This window comes from Balaenoptera musculus, chromosome 20, assembly GCF_009873245.2.
Source record: "Balaenoptera musculus isolate JJ_BM4_2016_0621 chromosome 20, mBalMus1.pri.v3, whole genome shotgun sequence".
NCBI lineage: Eukaryota > Metazoa > Chordata > Mammalia > Artiodactyla > Balaenopteridae > Balaenoptera > Balaenoptera musculus.
Window position 1 is genome coordinate 15,002,983 of NC_045804.1, and position 21,919 is coordinate 15,024,901.

The following is a 21,919-nucleotide window of genomic DNA, read 5'->3' on the forward strand; positions in this document are numbered from 1 at the left end:
TGTGTGTGTGTGTGTGTTTATATGTAGCACTGCAGGCACTTTTTGCTGTAATGATTCTTAAGTGGTTTCCATGAATAAATGCAGTCCTAAGTGCAGTAATTGCTGTTCTGAATGTGGGTGTGTCTTCTTCCAAAACCCAAAATGCCGACACTCAATCTCTCCACTCCAGAGCAGCTTCCGGGTGACACTCGGAGAAAAGTAAGTGATTTTCCAGGCTCTAGTACTGTGGCTTGTTGCATGGAGGTGACTTGTGGAATGTTGTATGTTTTTTTGGTTGGCTTATCATTTTATGTTTCTGCTCATCTGTCATTGAGTTTTATACGTGGTATAATTCTTCTACTTGTGGGGACTTAGGTTTCACCCTAGAGAGATTCTGATGTGTACTTTGAAAACTGAAAAACTCTCAGGCACTTTTTCTCTCTCCTCCCCTTTGTAGCCCTACCATTCACCTGCCACCCCCTCCAAAAACTAAAAGGGACAGTTTCAACACTAACATGTGGTTATCTTTCAGTGGCTAGTAGTACTAGATTTCCCATCCTTAGTCTAGATTTCAGTCCACAGAGATAATATAGATCTCTGTCTAGATTATAAGGCAGGACGTCAAATCTAGTTTAAAAACAAAACCCCAGGTTTTAAAGTACAAAACAGAAAATGTATTTTTTTTTGGCAGAAGTTTCAAGACTCTTGCCCTGCTTCTTACTCTTCTAGTTTATTTTACCAGTGGAAATAACAGCAGCGTACCAAGCTGCTTTTGTTTTTTTTAATTTGTTTATTTATTTTTTTATTTTTGGCTGCCTTGGGTCTTCGTTGCTGCGCGCGGGCTTTCTCTAGTTGGGGCAAGCGGTGGCTTCTCTTGTTGCAGAGCCCGGGCTCTAGGGCGCGGGGGCTTCGGTAGTTGTGGCATGCGGGCTCAGTAGTTCTGGCTTGCAGGCTCTAGAGCGCATGCTCAGTAGTTGCGGCGCTGGGGCTTAGTTGCTCTGCGGCATGTGGGCTCTTCCCGGACCAGGGCTTGAACCCGCGTCCCCTGCATTGGCAGGCGGATTCTTAACCACTACGCCCCACCAGGGAAATCCCCAAGCTGCTTTTGATACTGTGAATCAGTGTCCTATACAGAGAGGATAAGAGCCCTTTTCTCCATACACTTCTTCCTCTTTACAGATGACAGACCTTTGTGCCTTTTGCAGGCAGCTCCAAGGTGAGTGAAGGGTAATGCTACTGACTAGGAATTTCTTTCTGAGTAAAGCTTGGCTGCGCTTTACTGGCCAAGAGCACTTCACTATCACATCCCAATATTTTCCAGTCAGGAGACCAAAAACGTGCCCTATAGGATCAGTTGGGTATTTTTCCAGAGTACAGTGCCAATTACATATAGTTCTTATATTTTCACAGCTGCTGATGTTATACCAAAAGTTATCCTGTGTGAAACCTTTGGGAGGTTGAATGTACTTATTTGTTGGACATTTCATAAATATTGTGTTTGTGTGCTTTATTGTATTTTGTTTTACGCTCTTTAAACAAAGTTATCATTTTATGGTCATTTCCAGATAGCACTAGCTTATGTATTTTTCAAATGCTTCAAAATGAACAAAGTGCTTTTCATGGTGGGGAAACTAAGAAAAGACTTTGATAGAACTAGTTTCTTTCTCTAGGCAATTTGAGGTTATACATTATACTAATAAAACTATGCCATGCTATGTTTAAAGAGAATGGGCTAAATATCTCCTTTTCATCTGAATTTTGACCTTTTCTAAATCTGAAGCAGTATAATGGACTAACCTGCCTTTCTTGTGGTAAAACCAGACCAAATCTCTTCCTTTCAAAATACTGCCTTTGTTTGTTTGTTTTCCTAAATAAAGGTCGCCTTCTGTCTGAGTTCAGACTATAGAACATCCACAAAGTAGAAAGCATCCATTTTAGGGTCATTTCCAGGGAGTTGGGGACAGAATGGTAGAGGGGGTCACAGCAACAACCAGACTAGTTCATTTCATGCGATTCTGGATTGCCCAATGAACTCATATTCCCAATTACCTAAAGAATTTCATTTTCTAAAACTAACACTTTGAAGTAGTTTTCCATAGTCAACAAAGACAGTAGAAATATTGTCAGGTTACGAACTAATCATATCAGTAGTTTAATGAATCATTTCTCACCTAGGCTCAACAAAAGTGTGGCTTTAGTGTGTAGCCTGGTAGGTAGTATGTCTTACGTGCGCTCCTGGCAAGGAAAAGGGAGATAGGTAATTTTAAGAAAAAAGTATCCTGTATGTAGTTTATCCAAAGGGAGTTATTTAAAGTGCATATAAAAGAATTTTTTAAAATCTCAGGTCTCAGCTGTCCCTCATAGTCCTTTTTTTTTTCAAATTAGAGAAACATAAGGAGTTTGCCTAGAGATCAGAGGAGAGACCTTCAAATACAAAGTCGTTCTAGGTTTGTTCTCATTGGGGCCATATTGTTACCTGCTAAAAAATGCAGTACTTTCTCACATGCAGGTGTCAGATTCCGATCTGTGAAGTTCCCCTGGTAACAGGGGAGCTAGGGGATGTGTTGTAGGAGGGCTGGCATTTGCAGTATAAGTCAGCATGTTGAACTGTCTCCAGTGGAATCGACTGGTACGTTTGCTCTCCTCTTCAGCCCATGGGAATAACAAGGTCATGGGCAGAAAACCTCCTGAGTTCAAACGTTGCTTAAATGATTACTTTTTAAGTAGATGCCAGCACTGTTGTAGGCATTGGGGAATACATCAGTGAAGAAGACAGACAGGCCCTGCCCCGACAGAGCTTGCATTCTAGTAGAGAAGACAGGCAATAGACAAAATAACCTGCAGTGATCACTATGAAGAAAATCATAGTGATCACAGCAAAGAAAATAAAGCAACATGACATAATAAAGTGACTGGGAGCTACTTTACTTGGCGGGACAGAGTCTTCAATGAATAGGTGACATTTAAGTTGAGACCTCAATGACGAGGCGGAGCAGCGATGAGAAAGTGGTGGGGCAGGAGTGTTCCAAACAAAGGGACAGCTGGTGCGAGTTTGCTAAGACTGCTGGTTCGCGTGGGTCAGGTGCAGTGAGTCAGGGCAGCCCTGTGTGGGGTGAAGTCGTGGAAGAGGGCAGCGGCCGCATCGTGTGGATCCTCACGGGCCAGAGTAGCGGGTGTTGGGTCTGAAAGCAACCCCCTGAGTTTTGTGTTAACTGGTGACACTGATTTTATTGAGGGCAGGTTGATACTTGAGAAAACAGCAAAGCAGAGCAAGAGTATGTGCAGCGGGTTAGAGGTATAAGGTTAAGATAGGACTCTCCAAAGTTAGCTTAGCCTGTGGCGAAATTCTCAACAGCTGGGGAGTCGCCATTTCGGAGCTCTTGGTTTAGGCTTTTTGCTCAAATTGTTACCAAGTCCAAGCTTGCTCTGCTCGCCGCACAACAGGTCAATAAATCGGGAGACGAGGTGTTGAGGCAAGGGATATGACTTTATTCGGAAAGCCGGCAGACCGAAAAGATGGCAGACTAGCGTCTCCAGAAAAACCATCTTATTGGAGTTTGGATGCCAGTTTCTTTTATAGAACAGAGCAGCGGGGAGGCGATGAGGAAGTAAAGTAAAAAGGCCATAACTTTTGCAAATATGCCCTGGGATGGCCAGCCTCGGGGAGGGGACGTGTTCATTTCTTCTTTCCTGCAGCCGTCCACAGGTGCACAGGGTCAGGACGCTTCCCTGAACAAAGGCACTTTGGTTTAACGTTCAGGCAGAGGGGCAGGGTTCCCTGAGGCGGGCCATTGTGTATAGACAGTATCCTTTAGTGAACAAAAGCAATGGAAGCAAAGGTTAAAGTAAAAGAAACAGATCCAACATGTAGTCAGATTTGGCTGTTCCCTGTTACAAAATCTCTGCTCCGTTTTGTTCCTTGATTGTCTGTATCCCTCTCACCTGTGTGAGGCACTGGCGTGGCACCAGTATCTTGTTTTGAAGACAAGATAGTTTCAAGAAGCTACAGTGGCTATTAAGTCATCTTAGAATCTGTTTTCAGAGCATTTGGAAACACAGAAGCCTGTAAAAAACAAAATCAAACCAACTTTAACTATCGATCAAGCTCTATTTAGGAGTCTCTGTTTTCTCCACTTTCTCTGTTCCATCTTCTTTGCTGAACAGGAGAGTGACCAAAAAGTAGACAGCAAAGGAGAGAGGGGAAGAATAGAATTCATATTTACTGAATACCTGTGATACACCAAGTAGCGCTAAGCTCTTTACATATTTTATCTCATTTCATTGTCACAACAACCCTATGAAGTGGGAATTGTTCCACTGATGAGATGATGAAGATCTCAGGGCTTAGAGGGACCTGCCCAGGGTCACAGAGCAAGTGATAGACTGAGTTCAAGTTCTGCCTATCCCTGGCCCCTAAGCCTAGAGTCTTCACATTATACCATATGTTTTACTTAAAATAGCCTTTCCCAAATTATCTTCCCCCAAATTTAACAGATGTTAGGCACAAAAGACTTCTCTGGACAGGTATCTTTGGGAAATGTTAGGTTAAACAAAGTTAAACTTTGTCAAATTACAGAACTTCTCAAAGCCCTTAATATGGGAGTACACCTTGTGATTGTGCATGAGAAAAGAGTGCTCTGCATTTTGTAACTTAACTGGACGTGTAAACTTTTTTCATGCATTAACTGGCAGGTCAATGTTCCATGGGGCCTACTTTGGGGAAATCCTGCATTAAAACAACTAGGTAGAAAAATGGACAAGAGACAGAAAAGGCATTTCCACTCTGGAGAAAACCCACATAGCCAATAAATACATGAAAATATGCTCAACTTCATTCGCACTCGGAAATGTAAATCAAACCCACAATGAGACTGGCAAAAATGAAGGCTGAATATACCAAGTGTTGGGGAAAAGATGGATCAACAAGAACATACATGTATTGCTGGCGGGAATGTAAATTGATACAACCATTTTGGAAAACAGTTTGGCATTTTATTCTAAAGTCGAATGTTCATATACTCTGTGACCTCCAGTTCCACTCCTAGGTATAAGCTTTAGCGTAACTCCTGCATATATGTGTCAAGAAACACATTCAAGTGTGTTTTTAGTAGCACAGTTCATAATAGCAGAATGAAAAGTAACCGCAAAAGCCCATCAGCATTGGAAGGATAAATTGAGGTATGTTCACAAGATGAGTATTATACAATATGGCTAAATACAACAATGTAGGTGAATCTTAGAAATATAAAGTTGATTAAATTAGAACTGTGATTTGCTAACAGGGCTCAATTCTGCTTGACTGGGTTCCTCTTAATGTTAAGTGGTGCTGCAAGTAAAACCCCATTTGGTTTCTTTCTTCATTGGCAGCATCAGTTGTTTTGAAACCACATGTGTTTCAAACATCAGGCGCCCCCCCCCCCGACCCCAAGGTGATACCACCACGTCAGAACATTCTCGACTCCAACACTTTTCTATCTCGTGCTGAGCCAACAGCCTTCGTGTATTCAAAGACCTTTTCCTGATCAGAGGGCAGGTTTATGAACGCAGCATATGAAATGTGAGCTGGCCTAAGGCTCTTTGTTTCAGTTAGACATACATCTCAAGAAAGAGGATCCAAAAGAAAGAAAAATACTCACAGTCCCTAAATCATACAAATAAATTTAGGTTTGGAAGAAGGAAACTGAACCTATTAAACTGAAGGAAGAGCCGTTGGCCTGCCATGTATTTTGCTGGGCACTTTTCCATCAGGACCTCACATGTGACACCCACATCCTAAATGGCTGGGATCCAGCTTCGTTTGCAGCCTGAGTGCACAGGGACGAGGGAGCAGGTCACTTCTGCTGCCCGGGGTGATGGCTGAGACCTGACAGCTCTGTTCCCTGCCTGCAGCCCAGTGTGTTAGCTGTTTTCTGGCTTCACTTGGAAATGTCAGGGAATGATTGGTCTGGCCTCTTGGTTTGCTAACAAGGGGGCCTCTTATGGCCACATTTTGCCTATAGCAAGATTCAGCGTTTGATCTTTGGGATTTTTTAGTCAGGACCTTAAAAATAGGACCCTAGGGACTTCCCTGGTGGCGCAGTGGTTAAGAATCCACCTGCCAATGCAGGGGACACGGGTTCGAGCCCTGGTCCGGGAAGATCCCACATGCTGTGGAGCAACTAAGCCCATGCGCCACAACTACTGAGCCTGCGTGCCACAACTACTGAAGCCCATGAGCCTAGAGCCCATGCTCTGCAAAAAGAGAAGCCGCCGCAATGAGAAGCCTGTGCACGGCATGGAAGAGTAGCCCCAGCCCAACACAACTAGAGAAAGCCCACACGCAGCAACAAATACCCAACGCAAAAAAAAAAAAAACAAAAACCCAACGCAGCCAAAAAAAAAAAAAAAGGACCCTAATGCAGCAGGAAATTCAAGAGAAATCCCACCTCTCCATTCCCCTTCTCTTTTCTAAATGTGCCGTTCTCCAGACATCCTTTCCCAAGTAAGAATTTCATGGTTTTTAGCAAATGAGCCAGCTGTTGGGAAGGAGAAGCAAATCGACTAGAACTGGCCCTCGTCCCCACCCCCATTTGTAGAGAGCGCTCACACTTACTCTGATATTAGTGCCAGTTACTGCATTGAACAGCTGATGTTTTACTTTATATTTCTCATCAAATAGTGCTGGAACTGTTTCTTTGCTCCAGGGTCAGAATTTGTATGTTTGTTTACATGCCAGTCTCCTTGTGGGTCTGAATTACCATCTCCCCACTCTCATCCCGTCCCCAAGTTTCCCTTACTAACCTGTTTTTCTTTTTCTTTAGACCAATGAGGCGAGCGCAGAGTCGATAGCATCCTTCTCTAAACAGGAGATCATGAGTAGCTTTCTGCCGGAGGGAGGGTGTTATGAGCTGCTCACCGTTATAGGTAATGTCACGACTGTCATGCTCCAGGGACCATGGCAACCTCCTCAGCATCCTGAGATGAATGTGTGCCAGAAGCTGTCAGCCAGGTAGCAGGATTCGTGGAGACAAAACTGGCTTTTGCGGTTCTTCTATGGTTTTCTTCTTCCAAGTGTGGGGGAAGAGACCATGTTTCCAGGAGAGACGCTCTTTTCAATTTTTTCTTTTGGGCTGTACACTTCTGGTGTCCTGGGCCATAGTCAGTTAGAATAGTTGGCTGAGAAGGAACTGATGGAAGAAATATCAAGAAATAAGAGAAATGAAAGTTTTAACTTGAATTTTCTTTTTTTTTTTTTTTTTTAAATGTGTTTGTTTTTTTTTTTTCTAAGTATCTTTTTTTTTTTTTTTTATAGCTACTTTATTTATTTATTTATTATTTATTTTTGGCTGTGTTGGGTCTTCGGTTCGTGCGAGGGCTTTCTCCAGTTGCGGCAAGCGGGGGCCACTCTTCATCGCGGTGCGGGGACCGCTCTTCATCGCGGTGCGCGGGCCTTTCACTATCGCGGCCCCTCCCGTTGCGGGGCACAGGCTCCAGACGCGCAGGCTCAGTAGTTGTGGCTCACGGGCCCAGCCATTCCGTGGCATGTGGGATCTTCCCAGACCAGGGCTCGAACCCGTGTCCCCTGCATTAGCAGGCAGATTCTCAACCACTACGCCACCAGGGAAGCCCCTGAATTTTCTTTTAAAATCAAGTCTCTTTAAGGAAGTTGAAAACCTGTGTTGCTCTTCTCCCTGTTTATGGCATTTCTCTTTTCTTTTAGGCAAAGGATTTGAGGACCTGATGACAGTGAACCTAGCAAGGTACAAACCAGCGGGAGAGTATGTGACAGTACGAAGGATTAACCTAGAAGCTTGTTCCAATGAGATGGTGACATTCTTGCAGGTAATCAAACGTGAATGTGACACTTGGAGGGAGGGCTCTTAGTTCCAGTAGTAATCACAAGGCATCTTTACATCTGTCATCTGAAATAGCTGGCAGGAAACGAAGGTAGACCAAGCCAAGAAGTTACGGAAGCTCTTGGTGAAGAATCTTGGGCATTTGGCATTAAGGGTTCTATAACACTGCTCAGCCCAATTTATATTCCCCTCTTCTTCACCCAATCCTCCTGTGACTCATTTATTCATGTACTTATTATTCAGGGAGGCTAAGTAACTCGCCCCTGGTCGCACACACTAGTAAGTGGCAGAGGCAGGCTTCACACCCAGACAGTCTCTTTCCAGGTGCGGGGAAGCGGCGGCCGTCTTCCGACTCTTAGTGTCCTGCTTGCCTGAGGTTCCTTTCTTCTGGAGAAGCAAGTAGCTGCCCTGTTTTTAAACTGGGAGACGCTGTAGGTCTCGTAAGTGCCTGGGGATGAAGGCTTGCCCTGGGAACTCCCTAGATTTAGGGCCTGGCTCAGTGTATTTTCAGTACAGTTGGCTGCAGCCCATCCCGCTTCTTCAATTACAATGTTTTTCTGAATTCACGCTTATCTGACAGTGCCTCAGTGTTCATGTGTTCAGAGTAGTTTTTGGGTCTGAGGATGGAACAGAATGTCAGTCCCAGCTCAGTTATTTGGGAAAAAAACATATCTGAGTTTGTTCTAGAGCATATTGAGCTTTGTGATTCTTTTCTTTATCCTGTAGAGCCGTGGAAAGGTAGAAGGTGCTGCCTATTTGACCTTGGCTCATTTCCCAGAGGCCAGGACGCTGGAGTTGCTGCAGTTCTTTTGTCCAAATTTTTGTTCACATCTTTTGTCCAAATTTATTTTAAAATTCCATCGGTCTTACACTTTCCATAGCTGCTTCTGAGGAAGGGAGCTCTCAACCTGAGGTCGCTGGAGAAATCTATTCTAATGTTTAGTAGTTGTTGTTTGTTCTTTAATGCTTTCTTTCCGTGTTTCTATTGCTAACAACATTTTCCTTTATAATAGGAAAACACTTTTTTATCTTTTTTTTTAATTTTTAAAATTTTACTGGGTCTTCATTGCTGCGCACGGGCTTTCTCTAGTTGCGGCAAGCGGGGTCTATTCTTCGTTGCGGTGCGCGGGCTTCTCATTGTGGTTTCTTGTCTTGTTGCGGAGCACAGGCTCTAGGCGCGCAGGCTTCAGTAGTTGTGGTTCGCGGGCTCTAGAGCACAGGCTCAGTAGTTGTGGCGCGCGGGCTTAGTTGCTCCGCGGCATGTGGGATCTTCCTGGACCAGGGATTGAATCAGTGTCCCCTGCATTGGCAGGCGGATTCTTAACCACTGTGCCACCAGGGAAGTCCTTGTTTTCTTACCTTAAAGAGGAGTTCTGTGCCTTGGCCCTTGAGGTTGAGCTAAGCTTCTAACTTCCTAAGTCTGCAGTAGGCGGTTTGTTTTCATGGCCTCCGAGGTGGTGCACTGTGGCCCTCTGCTGTGTTGTTAGCAGTTTCCCTGTTGGCAGGGAATGGTTTCTCGAGGTGGTTTAGGATCGGCTGGCAGAGCCCAAGTTAGGCAGAAGCTGGCGAAGCAGGGCTGGCTTCCCTGGTTCCTCTCATTCTAGGGGCACCTGCTCGGGCTGCTCCCAGGACTCTGAGCAGGGCACCCAGGGAGGCCTAGGTCCCCGTATTATTCATGCTGCCACCTTCATGTTGAGCGTCCTCCTCAGTGCCCCTTGGTTCTGACTGCAGCCACCATTGCTTTCAGGGGGAGCTCCATGTCTCTAAGCTCTTCAGCCATCCCAATATCCTGCCATATCGAGCCACCTTTATTGCAGACAATGAGCTGTGGGTTGTCACCTCGTTCATGGCATACGGTGAGTGGGAACGGGGTCCTGGCAGAGATGGGTTCTAAGAACTCTGCTGTCAGCTTGCTCATGTGCTGTCACCCTTTTCTCTGTCCCCACGATCCTCTTCCTCAGGCTCTGCAAAGGACCTCATCTGCACACACTTCATGGACGGCATGAATGAGCTGGCGATTGCTTACATACTGCAGGGGGTGCTCAAGGCCCTGGACTACATCCACCACATGGGATACGTGCACAGGTGCTTTCTTGGGCCTATTAACCCTTTATAAGAGTGGTATCTGGGCCCATGAGCCCTCAAGTAAAGGTTGACTGAAGTTAGTGAAACCAGAGTTTAAATCAAGGGTCGAATCCTGCCCTCGCCTCTGCTGGGAGGGCAGAACATTTACCCTGTCAGTGCTAAAGCTACTGACTTTCTCTTTACCAAGCAGCTTGGTCCTGAGTATTGTATGAGGGGAACACCTGATGTGGGCCTCTGCACCCCACCCTCTTCTTCCTTGGAGGACCCATACTGGGGTGTGCCCTGGAGTCAGCCCTATGCTGGGAGGCTCGGGAGAAGACAGATTGCTCTGTAGATGGTGTCCAGAAAAGCAGCTTGTGGTAGGGAAGATAATAAAACTAGGACCCCTACCTAACTCCACATACAAAGGAGCACTTCAGATTGATTAAAGGCCTACATGGAAACTATAGACTTAGATAGAAGGAAATGCGAGGAAATATTTTCGTGACCTGAGGCATACCATAACTTCTAAATGTTTTACATGCACAAAACATAAGGCAAAAAATGGATGGAATTGATAATATCAAGATTAAAACTTTCTCTCCAATACAGGACACCAGGAACAAAGTTAAGAAAGGAGTTACAGCGTGGAAGATGTTAGTTTTGTCTAAAACACACAGGAGATTAGTAACAAGGAAATTTTGTGAATCAATAAGAAAAGGATAGCAAAGCAATAGAAAGATGAGCAAAGGATATGGAGTTTATAAAAGAAAACCCGAAAGACTAATGGTCATATGAACAGACACTCAAATCTAGCAAGAATCAGAAAATCAAATTAAAACAGGAGGATGTCACCTTATACCCGTGGGACTGGCTGTAATTCAGAGGCTGGGTGAGGACCAGTGCGGTGAAGAGGTGGGTCTCCCGTCCGGATAGTGGAAGGTGGCCCAACACAGCCAGTCAGGGTCACTCGGAACCAGGACCATCAGTGCTGCCTCTGGGTGCATACCCCAAAGAAACCCTCCCACAGGCCCATCAGGGGACAGGTATGTGGACATCTTTGTTCATATTTGTGGTGATGAGAGGCAGCACGAGTGTCCTTCCTGGAAGAATGGATTAGTAAGTGTTAGACCCCACCCCAGAGTGCAGGTGGCATTTAGAAGCAACAATTAGGTGTACACAGTTGGCAACACAGATGGATCTTGGAAACATAACACTGAAGAATGGGCTGCATAACACAGTACCATTAGGTCAATAGAAAACGCGTGAGAAAAAAACAATACACTTCCGAGAATACCTACAAACAGAAAGTACAGATTAAAGGCAGTAGATGGTAGAGGAAGCAGTGGTCTGTAAGCATAAAAGAGAACTTTAACAAAACATAAATAAGTTTTAAAATCTGGTGATATGTAAATGGGGTCATGCTATTTTTTTGTGTGTGTATGTTTGAAAATTTTCATAAAAATGCGTGTTCGTGTATATATATATGTATGTATATGCGTATAGTACACACACACACCTGCCGGGGAGAGAGCTGACTGGGTCTAGTGTGTGAAGACAAAGGTTTGTGGTGTGAGGGGCTCCTGCTGCCCCGTGACCCCCTCCCCGCCCCCCAGGAGTGTCAAAGCCAGCCACGTTCTGATCTCAGCGGATGGGAAGGTCTACCTCTCTGGTTTACGCAGCAACCTCAGCATGATCAGCCACGGGCAGCGGCAGCGTGTGGTCCACGACTTTCCCAAGTACAGTATCAAGGTTCTGCCGTGGCTCAGCCCAGAGGTCCTCCAGCAGGTCTGTGAACTGGGTCTCAAGGAGCCCCCATTCCCCCACCAACTCGTGATTCCCCAAGGAGGCCTTCAGGAATTTCTGGGGGTGGGGGTTCCTAGAGGGAGGGCTTCCCTGGTGGCAGGTAGAAGTGGGACGCCTCTCGCACGGGTGTTCCACGCCCTTGGCAGGTGATGTCGTTCCCCGCCCCCCCCCGGGAGGGTCCCAAACTGCGCGTGAGGCTCCCTTCAAAGGTGCTGCCATTTCCTGGGAAGAACGAGCATTTGGGAAGCGTTTGGTGCTCCCCGCATCCCTGTTGTAAGCAGGAGCACTTCCTCCTCCTCCCACATAGCATCAGCAAGACGTTCGTTCCTTCTGAAACAGCAGTGACCCCTCAGTAGTGCAGGCGAGGAAAGTCTCAGCAGCTCGTCCCGATTTGGGGACAGGCCTTCTTTTCCTCTCCCCAGTTTTTGCTCCACCCGCTTCTTTCTCTAAGAACAATGGCCAAGGCTACAGTGTGGAGTGACCTGTGGCTCTTTTCTCCTGATTTAGAATCTTCAGGGTTACGATGCCAAGTCTGACATCTACAGTGTGGGAATCACGGCCTGTGAACTAGCCAATGGCCACGTCCCCTTTAAGGACATGCCTGCCACCCAGGTGAGCCTGCAGCCCAGGGGTTTCCTTCTGCCTGCCTGCCTGTCTGCCTTCCACAAACACTTGCAGAGGAGCGGCCACACTCAGGACACCAGCCTGGGATACTAAGATGAAAGACTCAGTTCTTTCCTTCAAGAGCCCCACCAGTGGGGAGATAGTTGTGTAACTGTTTACTTCTGTCAGTGGTATCTGTGGTGGTAAAGGAGCCTCGGGGGGTGGGCTCACAATTTCAGGCCTGGAGCCCACACACCAGGTGTCTATTTAAAACATATAAATTAAGCTAACAGAGTTTTATAAATTTATAAAATATGTTCTATCTTCTTACCTTGATCCATATGCCTGGAAGGCCCGTTTCTAATTTAGAATTCTTAGGCTTCTCAGGTTCTGTGCCACCACGTTCCAGTCAATACCTTTGCAGCCTCCAGCCTGCAAGTTCTACTTCTGTTCGTGCCCCTTTTAACCACCGCCCTTGGCTTCTAGGCATACACGCAGCTAGTGGCATCGTCTACCCTTGGAGACAGACCCAGGGAAGAGGGTTATCCAGGTCTTATCAAGTCCAGGAAGTGGACTTGGGTCATTTGGGCAAGGATTACCTGGGTCCCAAGTACCTGGAGCATGATCTAGACCTGAGAGGGGGTGGGGGCGGGTGTGTAGGCTCTGAGTCAGCCTCTCCCTGAACCCACAGACTGCTTGCCCTGTGGGGAGAGGAGCAGCTAGAGAACGGCCAAAGGGCAGCTCTAGAGGAGGGGATCTGGGAAGGCTTCTGGGAGGAGGTGACCCTTGAGACTTGACGGCAAATAGGAATTAACTGTGTGAAGAATGGGAACTGGAAGGAAACTCTTTTCGGCAGAGGGAGCAGCATGTGCAAAGACCCAGAGTCAAGAAAGAACAGGATCTGGGAAGAGCAGGTAGTTGTAAATGGCTGAAGTACGGGTGCTTCTGGGGGGCTGCTAGGTGACGTGGTTGGAGAAGGAAGCAAGGGCAGATCACGAAGGACTTTGCTTGTTTGCCACGCCAGGGTGTTTGGTTTCTGTCCCAAAGCATGTGGAGAATTGCTGAAGGCTTTTAAGCATAGGAGTGATAGTATCAGATACATATTTTAGAAAGATGATTCTCGCAGATGGATTAGTTCTGGCAGACTAGTTCGGAGGGTATGGAAATCTATCTAGGTAAGGAGTCTAGAAAATCTAAATAAGACAGAAACAGATGCTCAGGAAAGACTTAAAAGGCCATTTTTAGGTAAACAAGATACGGATGCAGAAACAGCAGTGTCCAGGAGCACTTCCGAGGTGATGGAAATGTTCTGTACCTGGGCTGTCCAACATGGTAGCCACTAGTCACCTGTGGCTATTGAGCACTTAAAATGTGGCCAGTGAGATTGAGGACTGAATTTTAAGCTGAATTTAAATAAATATAAATAGCTATGGGAATTCCCTGGCAGTGCAGTGGTTAGGACTCAGTGCTTTCACTGCTGGGGCCCAGGTTCAATCCCTGGTCAGGGAACTGAGACCCTGCAAGCCAAGCAGCATGGCCAGAAACAACCAAAAAAAATCTCTCTCTCTCTCTCTCTCTCTCTCTCTATATATATATATATATATGGCTACATGTGGCTGGTGGCTCCCACACTGGACAGCACAGCTCTAGAAGGATTTCCAGGTTTCTGCCTTGAACAGCTCATGAGGTCCATGAGGACAGCAGTCCCCAAGGTGGGCTGCTTTTACATGTGTGGAGTCTGAGGGCTTTGGAACAGCTGTCCAGGCCTAGCCCGCCCCTGGGTGCACTGCTCCTGTGCAGCCCGCTGCAGTGACAGTCGGCCAGAATGAACCCCCTCGGACCCACCCGGGCGTGGCACACTGGGGCTGGGCTTTAAAGGAAGGACCTGGCTGCCACCTTGACCCTAGGGTGAGGGCTCTACAGTTAGAAAGATCTGATGCCTTATAAAGGGGGAGAGACTGCAAGCCCCTTCCTTCCAACCACGGTGGAGGCGGGTACTCTTTTGCAGCCCTCCTCCTCGTCAGTTCGGCCTTGCTGGGGTGTGGCTGCCGAGTCAGTGGCTGGCACTCCTTTGGAAAAGTCAGACTTTTTCCACTTCTTTCTTTACTCCCCCCGAATCACTCGTGTGTTGGGAAAAGTATACTTGTGAAGAAACGCTATAGGCCTTCCAGGGGCCCCCTCCAGCCTAGCCCCTGGCTCTGTCCTCCCCAGATGCTGCTGGAGAAGCTGAACGGCACGGTACCCTGCCTGCTGGACACCAGCACCATCCCTGCCGAGGAGCTGACCATGAGCACCTCGCGCTCAGCGGCCAACTCTGGCCTGAGTGAGAGCCTGGCCCCCAGCAGCCCCAGGACCTCCAATGGCGACACGCCATCCCACCCCTATCACCGCACCTTCTCACCCCACTTCCACCACTTTGTGGAGCAGTGCCTTCAGCGCAACCCGGATGTAAGGTATATCTGCTGGGCTGGGAGTGGGCTTTGTGGGGAGCCCAGGGGGCTCTGGAGTGCAAGGCCGGGCTCGAGAGGATGCATCTGTCCTGTAAAAGTCTGGGTTCCTGGGAGGAGTCCAGAGCCCCCTCGGCAGGAGGGATCAGCCCAGGGTTTGCTAGGAAGCCAGCCTGGGTAGCTCTGGCTGTTGTTTCTTGGTGAGCGGAGGGAAGGAGAGGGGGCACTTGAGGGTAAGGTAGAAGCAGCAGGATTTGGGAAACCCGGGGCACAGGGCTGATGCTGGTCTCTCCTCCCCTTCCTCTACAGACCAAGTGCCAGCACCCTCCTGAACCATTCTTTCTTCAAGCAGGTACAGTAGCACTTTCCCAAGGCTCCCTGGTGGTTTTTCTTGCCTGTGGTTCCAACCACCCTCAGTCCCCTTAGCTTTGGGGTCTTTAGATATTCTCTCCTCCTCCCTTCAAATCAGAGAAATGACCGTGTTTCCAAAGCCCCTTAAAGGCGCTGCTCCTTCCTCCCATAGAGACTCTTGGCTCCAACAGCCCATCTGTCCCTGGGCCGTGGTCCCTTGCCCCATGATGTCCTGAGACTCAAAGCAACAGGATCCACCCCCAACTCTCTCTCCTCCCCCAGATCAAGCGACGTGCCTCAGAGGCTTTGCCTGAGTTACTTCGTCCTGTCACCCCCATCACCAATTTTGAAGGCAGCCAGTCTCAGGATCACAGTGGAATCTTTGGCCTGGTAACAAACCTGGAAGAGCTGGAGGTGGACGACTGGGAGTTCTGAGCCTCTGAAGAAGGTGCACATACTCCATCCCGGGCTGTGTGAGCCTCTGGGACCCTTCCTGAGGGCTGGCTGCATTCCCACCCTCCTGGGGGCAGATTGAGCAGAAGGGACATTTCTGCCAGGAGAGTTGGCTGCTTACTGACTGGGAAAGAAATTCCTGGAAGGAAACTTTTTTTTTTTACTGCTCCAAAGGCTTTTGAGACACGAGGGAATCCCAACAACCAGGGATCGGTAGGGGCCTGAAAGCTGACATTCCCAGTCCTGTGAGCTCAGGTGACCTGACCTCTTCAGAAGGAATAGATGCTGTTCTGGCTGTGGCGGCTGAAGTCCAAGGCCAGGGTTTGACTCACCCGCCCAGGGAACTGTGCGACTTCTTCCCACTCTGGCTCTCCTACCAGCCTAGTTGCGTCCTTCTCCCCTGCTCTCAGATCCTATAGGTCCAGAGGGGCAAGCAATAAGACTCCCCTCCCCTCAGACCTCTCCCTAATAACTGAAGGCAAGGGTATTGTCTCTTTATAAGCACTAGGTTAAGGCTAGGGCAATGCATCCTCCTCCCCCTTTTTGCTTGGGCCCTGACACCTGAAACCTTCCCTTGGTTCATCTTTGTAGCTCATTCCTTTCCCACGAAGAGTCCGAAGAGTCCGTCTTACCGACTCCTGCCGGCCGCCTTGGTGCTTCCTCCAAGGGCCATAATGTTTTGCCTAGCCTGAGGGCCTGAGTCCTTACGCCATGTTAGTTTCATTGCCAGAACAAATTAAAAGTTCCAGAGAATCCACTGGAGAGTGACATTGTTGTGTGTTGGCCACACAGGCTCGGACGTGAGTCATTCCACCCCGGGTTCTGCCATCTGAGAGTGGTCCCACAAGTGCTTGTGGAAGCACAGCGGTGACTTCCTTCGTTAGCTAGACAGCCTCACAGCACACATTTCTTTTAAAACCCGTAATGGATTTGTCTCTTAACTATCTAACGTTGAGACTATTAATTTTAGCCTGTGGCCATCAAACTGCTTTGGGGCTGGAAAGGTCTGAGTGCTGGAGACCGGCCGCTCTGCAGGACCACTTCTGGGCCACTGGAGCCCAGGCAGAAGAGGCTCACTTTTGTCAGGAAAGGAGGTGGACGGGGTTGTTCTGGAACAGGACTCCGTGTCTCCTCACCGTTGGGACTCATACTCAAAGAGCAGGTAACCTAAGACCCGGCCCGGCCCTTCCTGTCGTCCTGGCTGGCAGCCAGGGAGTCCGGGCCAGGCGATGAGCCTCACCTCGGGCTCCTGCGTGCGCTTCCCAGCCTGCACGCGCCCCCCAGCCGGGCCCCTTCCCCCACCGGTCTCTCGGGAGGGGTGCCCCTCTCTAGCCTGGGTACTTCAAATGTCAGATCAAGGAAGTGCCCCTCCCTCTTCCCTGTAGCTGCTTTAACCCGTCAAATGCCCTCACTTTCCCTTTCCTCAGAAATTGTAACATCAGTTTTAAAAAGAAAAATAGAAAACCTCTTCCCGTGGGCAGTTACAGGGGTTGAAGGGAAGGGACTCGTACCAGCCCGGAGGGCGTGGGGAGACCTGAAGCGGAGGGAGTGAGCAGGCCAGGTCACATTTATTTCCAACCCTCTTGCCAGCTCGTTTTTTTTTTAAACCTCAAGTTCCCTTTTCTTAACACCCTCGGCAGCTTGTTTTTTTCCCTCTGATCTGCTTGCTCCACCTTGCTGTCGGCGCCCCAAGGGCTGATTCTGTGGGGGCCGCCACAGTTCAGCTGCGGATCATCCTGGGCAGGGCAAGGGGGCCTGAGGCGCCAGCCAAGCGCTGCTCCTTGCACCTCCGAGGGCTTCACATTTCTTGCATCACCACGGCCCCCTGTGAGCATCTGACGACAGGTGTGGAAGCTTGGCTGGTAAAGATGCCCGTTAACAGTTTTAGAAGTTCTCACACACCCCATCCAGGGAGTTCGGGGGGCTGCAGCTCAACCCAAACGTAAATCTTCCTCCAGAGAGGGAGGGAGGCTGAGGAGAAGAGTGAAGCACAGCCTGGGTGCCCTGAGCCAGCCAAGGGAACAGCTGGGGGCTGGGGATGCCCGCGGCCCCGCTCGCTCGCTCGCTCGCTCGCTCGCTCTCCTGCCAGGTGAGCGCCATGAGCTGTTCTGTTCCTGACAAGCGTGTGGGCCTCGCTCTTGAGCCACTAGTTCTGTTACTGCCATCGCATGGGAACAAGCTATGCTTAGGGCTGTGCTTCGTGAAACAGCTTCCAGCTGCGACAGGGAGGTGGCTTCCCTGTGCTCCCCGCAGAGCTGAGGCTCTACCCCACAAGTGAGTGATGCTCCTTGGGACCCTTAGTGCCGGAGCCCAGGCAGCCGGCTCGGCCTGGGGGGCGGGGCGGGGCGGGGCGGGGGTGGGGTGGGGGGAGTCAGGAGGCCTGGCCTCTCACGCCAGCCCTGCCGCTCCAGCTTTGTTACTTGAACGAGTCACTTTAAATCTTCAGGCCTCGCTCCCTGTGTCAAATGAGGTTTGGATGAACCCAAGTTTGCTTGTTCGAAGGATGGAGACCTCTTTCCCTGAACGGGGTGCCGGCAGGGGCTGGGAGCGGGGGGTGACGAAGCCCTCAAAACCCCTCCACAGAAGCGCTTTAGGACGGCAGCCTCTGGGCACCACAGCCGCAGGCTCCCGGTTTCCCTCTCTCCGGGGCGCCAAGAGAAGGCGCTGAGGGCTGGTGGCCGAAGCTGACCGAACACGGAGACCCCAGGGCCCTCCTGCAGCGCGGGCCGGGCCTCGCAGCCTCGCGTGGCCGGACCGCGTGCCCGGCCGCCCCTGCCATCTTCCTCGGCGGCCGTGCGGGCGCGCGAGGCGCCCCTGGCGGCGGGAGGACTCGGCGCCCGAGGGGGCGTGGGAGCCGCACGGGGACGCTGGGCGGGCCTCCGGGGCGGCCCCCGCGGGTCCTTCGTGCCGCAGGGCCCACGGAGCGGGGAAATGGAGCAGCGAAAGGCCCAGGCGCGCCGGGTTATCTTTTACGCCGCGAGGGCCTCGTCGGGAGCGCCATTTGTCCCGCGACCCCAGTCATCTCCACCTGGACTCGCCCCTGCCCCGAGGCCTGCGGCGCGGGTCCTCCAGCTCCGGTCCCTGCCTCTGTCCGGAGCGGGCCGACGGGGCGGCCGGTTTCGCGAGGACGGTGAGCGCGAAGCCCGAGGGGCGGTGCGGAGCGCTGGGAGAGCGGTGTGGGCGCGGAGGGCAGACAAAGGCGGGGGATGCCGAGCGAGGGGAAGACAAAGCGCAGAAAAGGGGTCGGTGGCGGCGCCGGGGCCCCGGAGGCGGCTCCGGGCGCGGCGGAGCCAATGGGCGGGCGCGGGCGCGGGGCGGGGGCCGGCGGGGGCGGCGCCGCAATAAGGCGGCGGCGGCGGCCGCCGCGGCCGCTCGGGGACCACAGGCAGCGGCGGCAGCTCGCGCCCGCGCACTCCTCGCACCCGAGGCGTTCCCCGGAGACCGACCCCCGCCCCGCGGCCCAGGCCGGGGCCCGGTGAGACCCGCGGGCAGGCCAGGGGAGGGGCCGGCATCACGCTCGCAATCCGGGCGGCCCAGGTGGGGGCTGTGGGCGCGAGGGCCGCCGCCCACGGGGTCCCGACGCCGAGCGCCTCAACCCGTCGCGCTCGCCCGTGGCCCCGAGGCCAGCGTCCGCCCTCCGGGTCCGGCCTCCAGACAGAGGCGGGGCCGAGGTCCCCTCGGCTGGACCCGCGGGAGTCCCAGGTCTGGGGTCCGGTACGCGGGATCGGGACTGAGGAGCGGGGCGCGCGGGCGGCGGCTCGGCCGGGCGGGGCGGGCGGCTCAGCCCGCGAGCGCTGTCCAGGGGCTGGGTCGGCCGAGCGGGGAGCGCCCGGGCCCCCGCGCCTCGGCCCCGCGCTGGGTAGGGTCGGGCCGGGGTCAGGCCGGGGCAGCGGATTCTGGCCGCGCCCCCCCGACCCCCTCGGGCCCGCCCTCTCCTGACCTCCCCTCGCGCCAGGCGGGGTCCCGGTCCGCGAAGTGCTCCGGCTGCTGCGCGGAGCCCCTCCCCCAGCCGCTGCCAGCTAACTGTTCTTTCCCCGACACATGGTTCCACTCAGGGACCCCTGCCCCCTGCGGAGCCGCGTGGGGGACGAGCGGGCCAAGGGGGAGGTGGGTGAGGGGCGGAAGTGGCAAGACCCAGAGCAACAGGAAATGACTTAGGGAAAGTCCCAACCACGGCCCCCCAGCCCCTTGCCTGTAAACACCCCACCCCCACCCTGCGGGCTGGGGAAGGGCTTGTGGGGCCCTCTCAACCGACTTCCCCTTGCAGAACCCAGCGGGTGCCGCGGCTCCACACGGGGCCTCCATCGCCGCCAACGAGCCATGTTCCAGGCTGCAGGAGCCACCCAGGCCACCCCCTCCCACGTAGGTGATCAGCCGGGTGGGAGGGCACTCCATCCCCGCAGGTGTCTGGCCTGAGGGTGAAGGCGTGCCGAGCGGCGTGTTTGCCTGTCTCCCTTCCCCTCCTCCTGAGTTTCCCTGGGATCTGGGCTGGTGATGGTCTGGGGCACTCCTCAGCTGACCCTGCCCCGCCTGCCCTCTCCCTCAGGAAGCCAAAGGTGGCAGTGGCAGCAGCGCGGTTCAGCGCTCCAAGGTAGGGCCCTGAGGCCGGGGTGTGCGGGAGGGCGGGCCGGTCGCTGGTCAGGCCCCTGATGGGGTCTCTCCCGGATCAGTCCTTCAGCCTTCGCGCCCAGGTGAAGGAGACCTGCTCTGCCTGCCAGAAGACCGTGTACCCCATGGAGCGGCTGGTGGCCGACAAGCTCATTTTCCACAACTCTTGCTTCTGCTGCAAGCACTGCCACACCAAGCTCAGGTGCGCCCTTGCCCTACCCCCGCCCTTGCCCTACCCCCGCCCTGGCCTTCCTGACCTGACCCGACCCGACCTGACCGCAGCTGTTCTGCTTCTACAGCCTGGGCAGCTACGCGGCGCTGCACGGGGAATTTTACTGCAAACCCCACTTTCAGCAGCTGTTTAAGAGCAAAGGCAACTACGACGAAGGCTTCGGCCGGAAGCAGCACAAGGAGCTCTGGGCCCACAAGGAGGTGGACCCCGGCACCAAGACAGCCTGAGGCCCCTCTCACCGTCCACTCTCTCCTCCCTCTGTCGAGGGCCTGGAGCAGGCAGGGGGCAGGGTGGGAGAGAGGTTGGACCGGGCCCTGGTGGGGGCAGGGTGGGAAAGGGATGAGGCCGTCTTGCTCCGGCAGAGGGTCTTGGAGGCAGGGCTCTGCTCCGGGATTTCTTCCTTCTCTCTCCGTGGGTGGGGGGGTTAGGGAACCAGGACTGGGCTTTGCTCACCAGCCCGCTTCCTGCTGCCTCCAGCCTACCCCACCTCACCCCACGGCCCCCTGGGAAGGCCCCCCAACCCACCTTCCCTATCTAGGTGCCTTTTCTCCAGCAAGGAGTCAGCATGCCCCCCTCAGGGTCCCAAGCTCCCTCACTGCCACCCAGGGCCCTGTGTCGCCCCCACGTCTCCCCATCTACCTCTGCCCTTAGCCTGGTCCTGAGCCATGGAGACTGCAGGAAGGTGAGCCAGGGTGCCCCCTGCTGGGTCTCTCCAAATGCCCACCAGGACCCAGTGGGGGAGGGGAGGGAAAGTGGAAGAGCCCTGCCCTCCCACCCACCCCCCACCCCCCACCCCCCACCCCCCACCCCCCAAGGCGAGGCAGGGCATGCCCATTAGGGCTTGGGACCATCTCACACCACGGAAGCAGCAGAAGCTACAGCACCTGCCAGGCTGAGAGCCACAGAGACTGGTGGGGAGCTGGCAGGGTCACGTTTCCTTCTTCTCCCATTTCTGCAGGTTTTGACTGTTGTAATCAACCCTATTTTAAACATGTTTCAACAGATCCTGACTCTGTATTATGTGGCCTGATGGGGGGTTTTGTGGCAGGAGGGACACAGAGTCACCACACAGAAGTGAAGGGGGACAGGGTCAGCCCAAAGCACTCCTGGCCTTGTTGGTGGTGGGGGGCTGGTGGTGATGGGCGTCAGGGGAATAAATACTGGGCAGCCTGAGAAAAGGGGGTGTGCTTCCCAGCCAGGTCTTCATGCTGTCAAACCCAGAGTGTCTGATGACTGAACTCCACTTTGCACCTCTGTCTGTGTTGCTTAAGGTCAGGCCGTCAGTGGGTAATGGTGCTGTGCCTCGCTGCACTTCAGTATGTTGGGGTACAAGACAATCGTTTTGCTAAGTCCTTGTCTGAACCCCCTTTGCCCTGGAATTCAGGAAGGCATGGTGGGAACCAGCAGATCCAGCGATTTGTATCAAAGGTCTCCTAGTCTCTGTGCCCTTTCCCCATCTGTCCTCTTCCTCCTGCTTTTTCAAGCTCCAGGGAATGGGGCAGCCGTGGTCATCATCCCAAGCAGTCTAAGGAGAAACAGCT

The 21,919-nt window shown here is 52.1% G+C and overlaps 2 protein-coding genes across 25 annotated transcripts in view; both read left to right on the top strand.

Moving 5' to 3' along the window:
• Positions 1-16,295, top strand: part of STRADA (STE20 related adaptor alpha) — a 29,601-nt gene extending 13,306 nt beyond the window's left edge. For 6 of the 18 annotated variants that reach the window (XM_036837074.1, XM_036837073.1, XM_036837077.1 and 3 more), the window contains 9 exons: positions 6,780-6,882; positions 7,679-7,800; positions 9,562-9,670; positions 9,776-9,899; positions 11,495-11,666; positions 12,192-12,296; positions 14,499-14,740; positions 15,044-15,086; positions 15,368-15,520. In XM_036837074.1, coding sequence (XP_036692969.1) covers positions 6,780-6,882; positions 7,679-7,800; positions 9,562-9,670; positions 9,776-9,899; positions 11,495-11,666; positions 12,192-12,296; positions 14,499-14,740; positions 15,044-15,086; positions 15,368-15,520 — 1,173 coding nt within the window. Of the gene's footprint in view, positions 1-169; positions 199-1,158; positions 1,196-6,779; positions 6,883-7,678; positions 7,801-9,561; positions 9,671-9,775; positions 9,900-11,494; positions 11,667-12,191; positions 12,297-14,498; positions 14,741-15,043; positions 15,087-15,367 lie in introns of all 18 variants that reach the window. The other 12 variants (XM_036837066.1, XM_036837065.1, XM_036837071.1 and 9 more) reach the window with 6 other exon arrangements.
• A 72-nt stretch (positions 16,296-16,367) lies between these two features.
• On the top strand, positions 16,368-21,140 carry LIMD2 (LIM domain containing 2). 7 transcript variants are annotated; one of them, XM_036837127.1, is made up of 6 exons: positions 16,368-16,700; positions 17,628-17,812; positions 19,806-19,900; positions 20,085-20,129; positions 20,209-20,348; positions 20,446-21,140. In XM_036837127.1, the coding sequence occupies exons 3-6, from the start codon at positions 19,859-19,861 to the stop codon at positions 20,603-20,605; spliced, it is 387 nt and encodes a 128-aa protein (XP_036693022.1). In that variant the 5' UTR covers positions 16,368-16,700; positions 17,628-17,812; positions 19,806-19,858; the 3' UTR covers positions 20,606-21,140. The 7 variants fall into 7 exon arrangements, with proteins under 7 accessions (XP_036693022.1, XP_036693023.1, XP_036693017.1 ...); XM_036837128.1 differs by lacking the exon at positions 16,368-16,700 and having other exon boundaries at positions 17,620-17,812; XM_036837122.1 differs by lacking the exons at positions 16,368-16,700; positions 17,628-17,812 and adding an exon at positions 18,374-18,668.
• The last annotated feature ends 779 nt before the right edge of the window (positions 21,141-21,919 follow it).

What these genes read in the sequence shown, in the direction of transcription:
- LIMD2 (XM_036837122.1), top strand. Translation starts at nt 18,470, where the DNA reads ATGGAGCAGCGAAAGGCCCAGGCGCGCCGGGTTATCTTTTACGCCGCG. An exon ending in CGGCCGGTTTCGCGAGGACG is followed by an intron (nt 18,669 to 19,805) that starts GTGAGCGCGAAG and finishes TTCCCCTTGCAG; the next exon opens with AACCCAGCGGGTGCCGCGGC. An exon ending in CACTGCCACACCAAGCTCAG is followed by an intron (nt 20,349 to 20,445) that starts GTGCGCCCTTGC and finishes CTGCTTCTACAG; the next exon opens with CCTGGGCAGCTACGCGGCGC.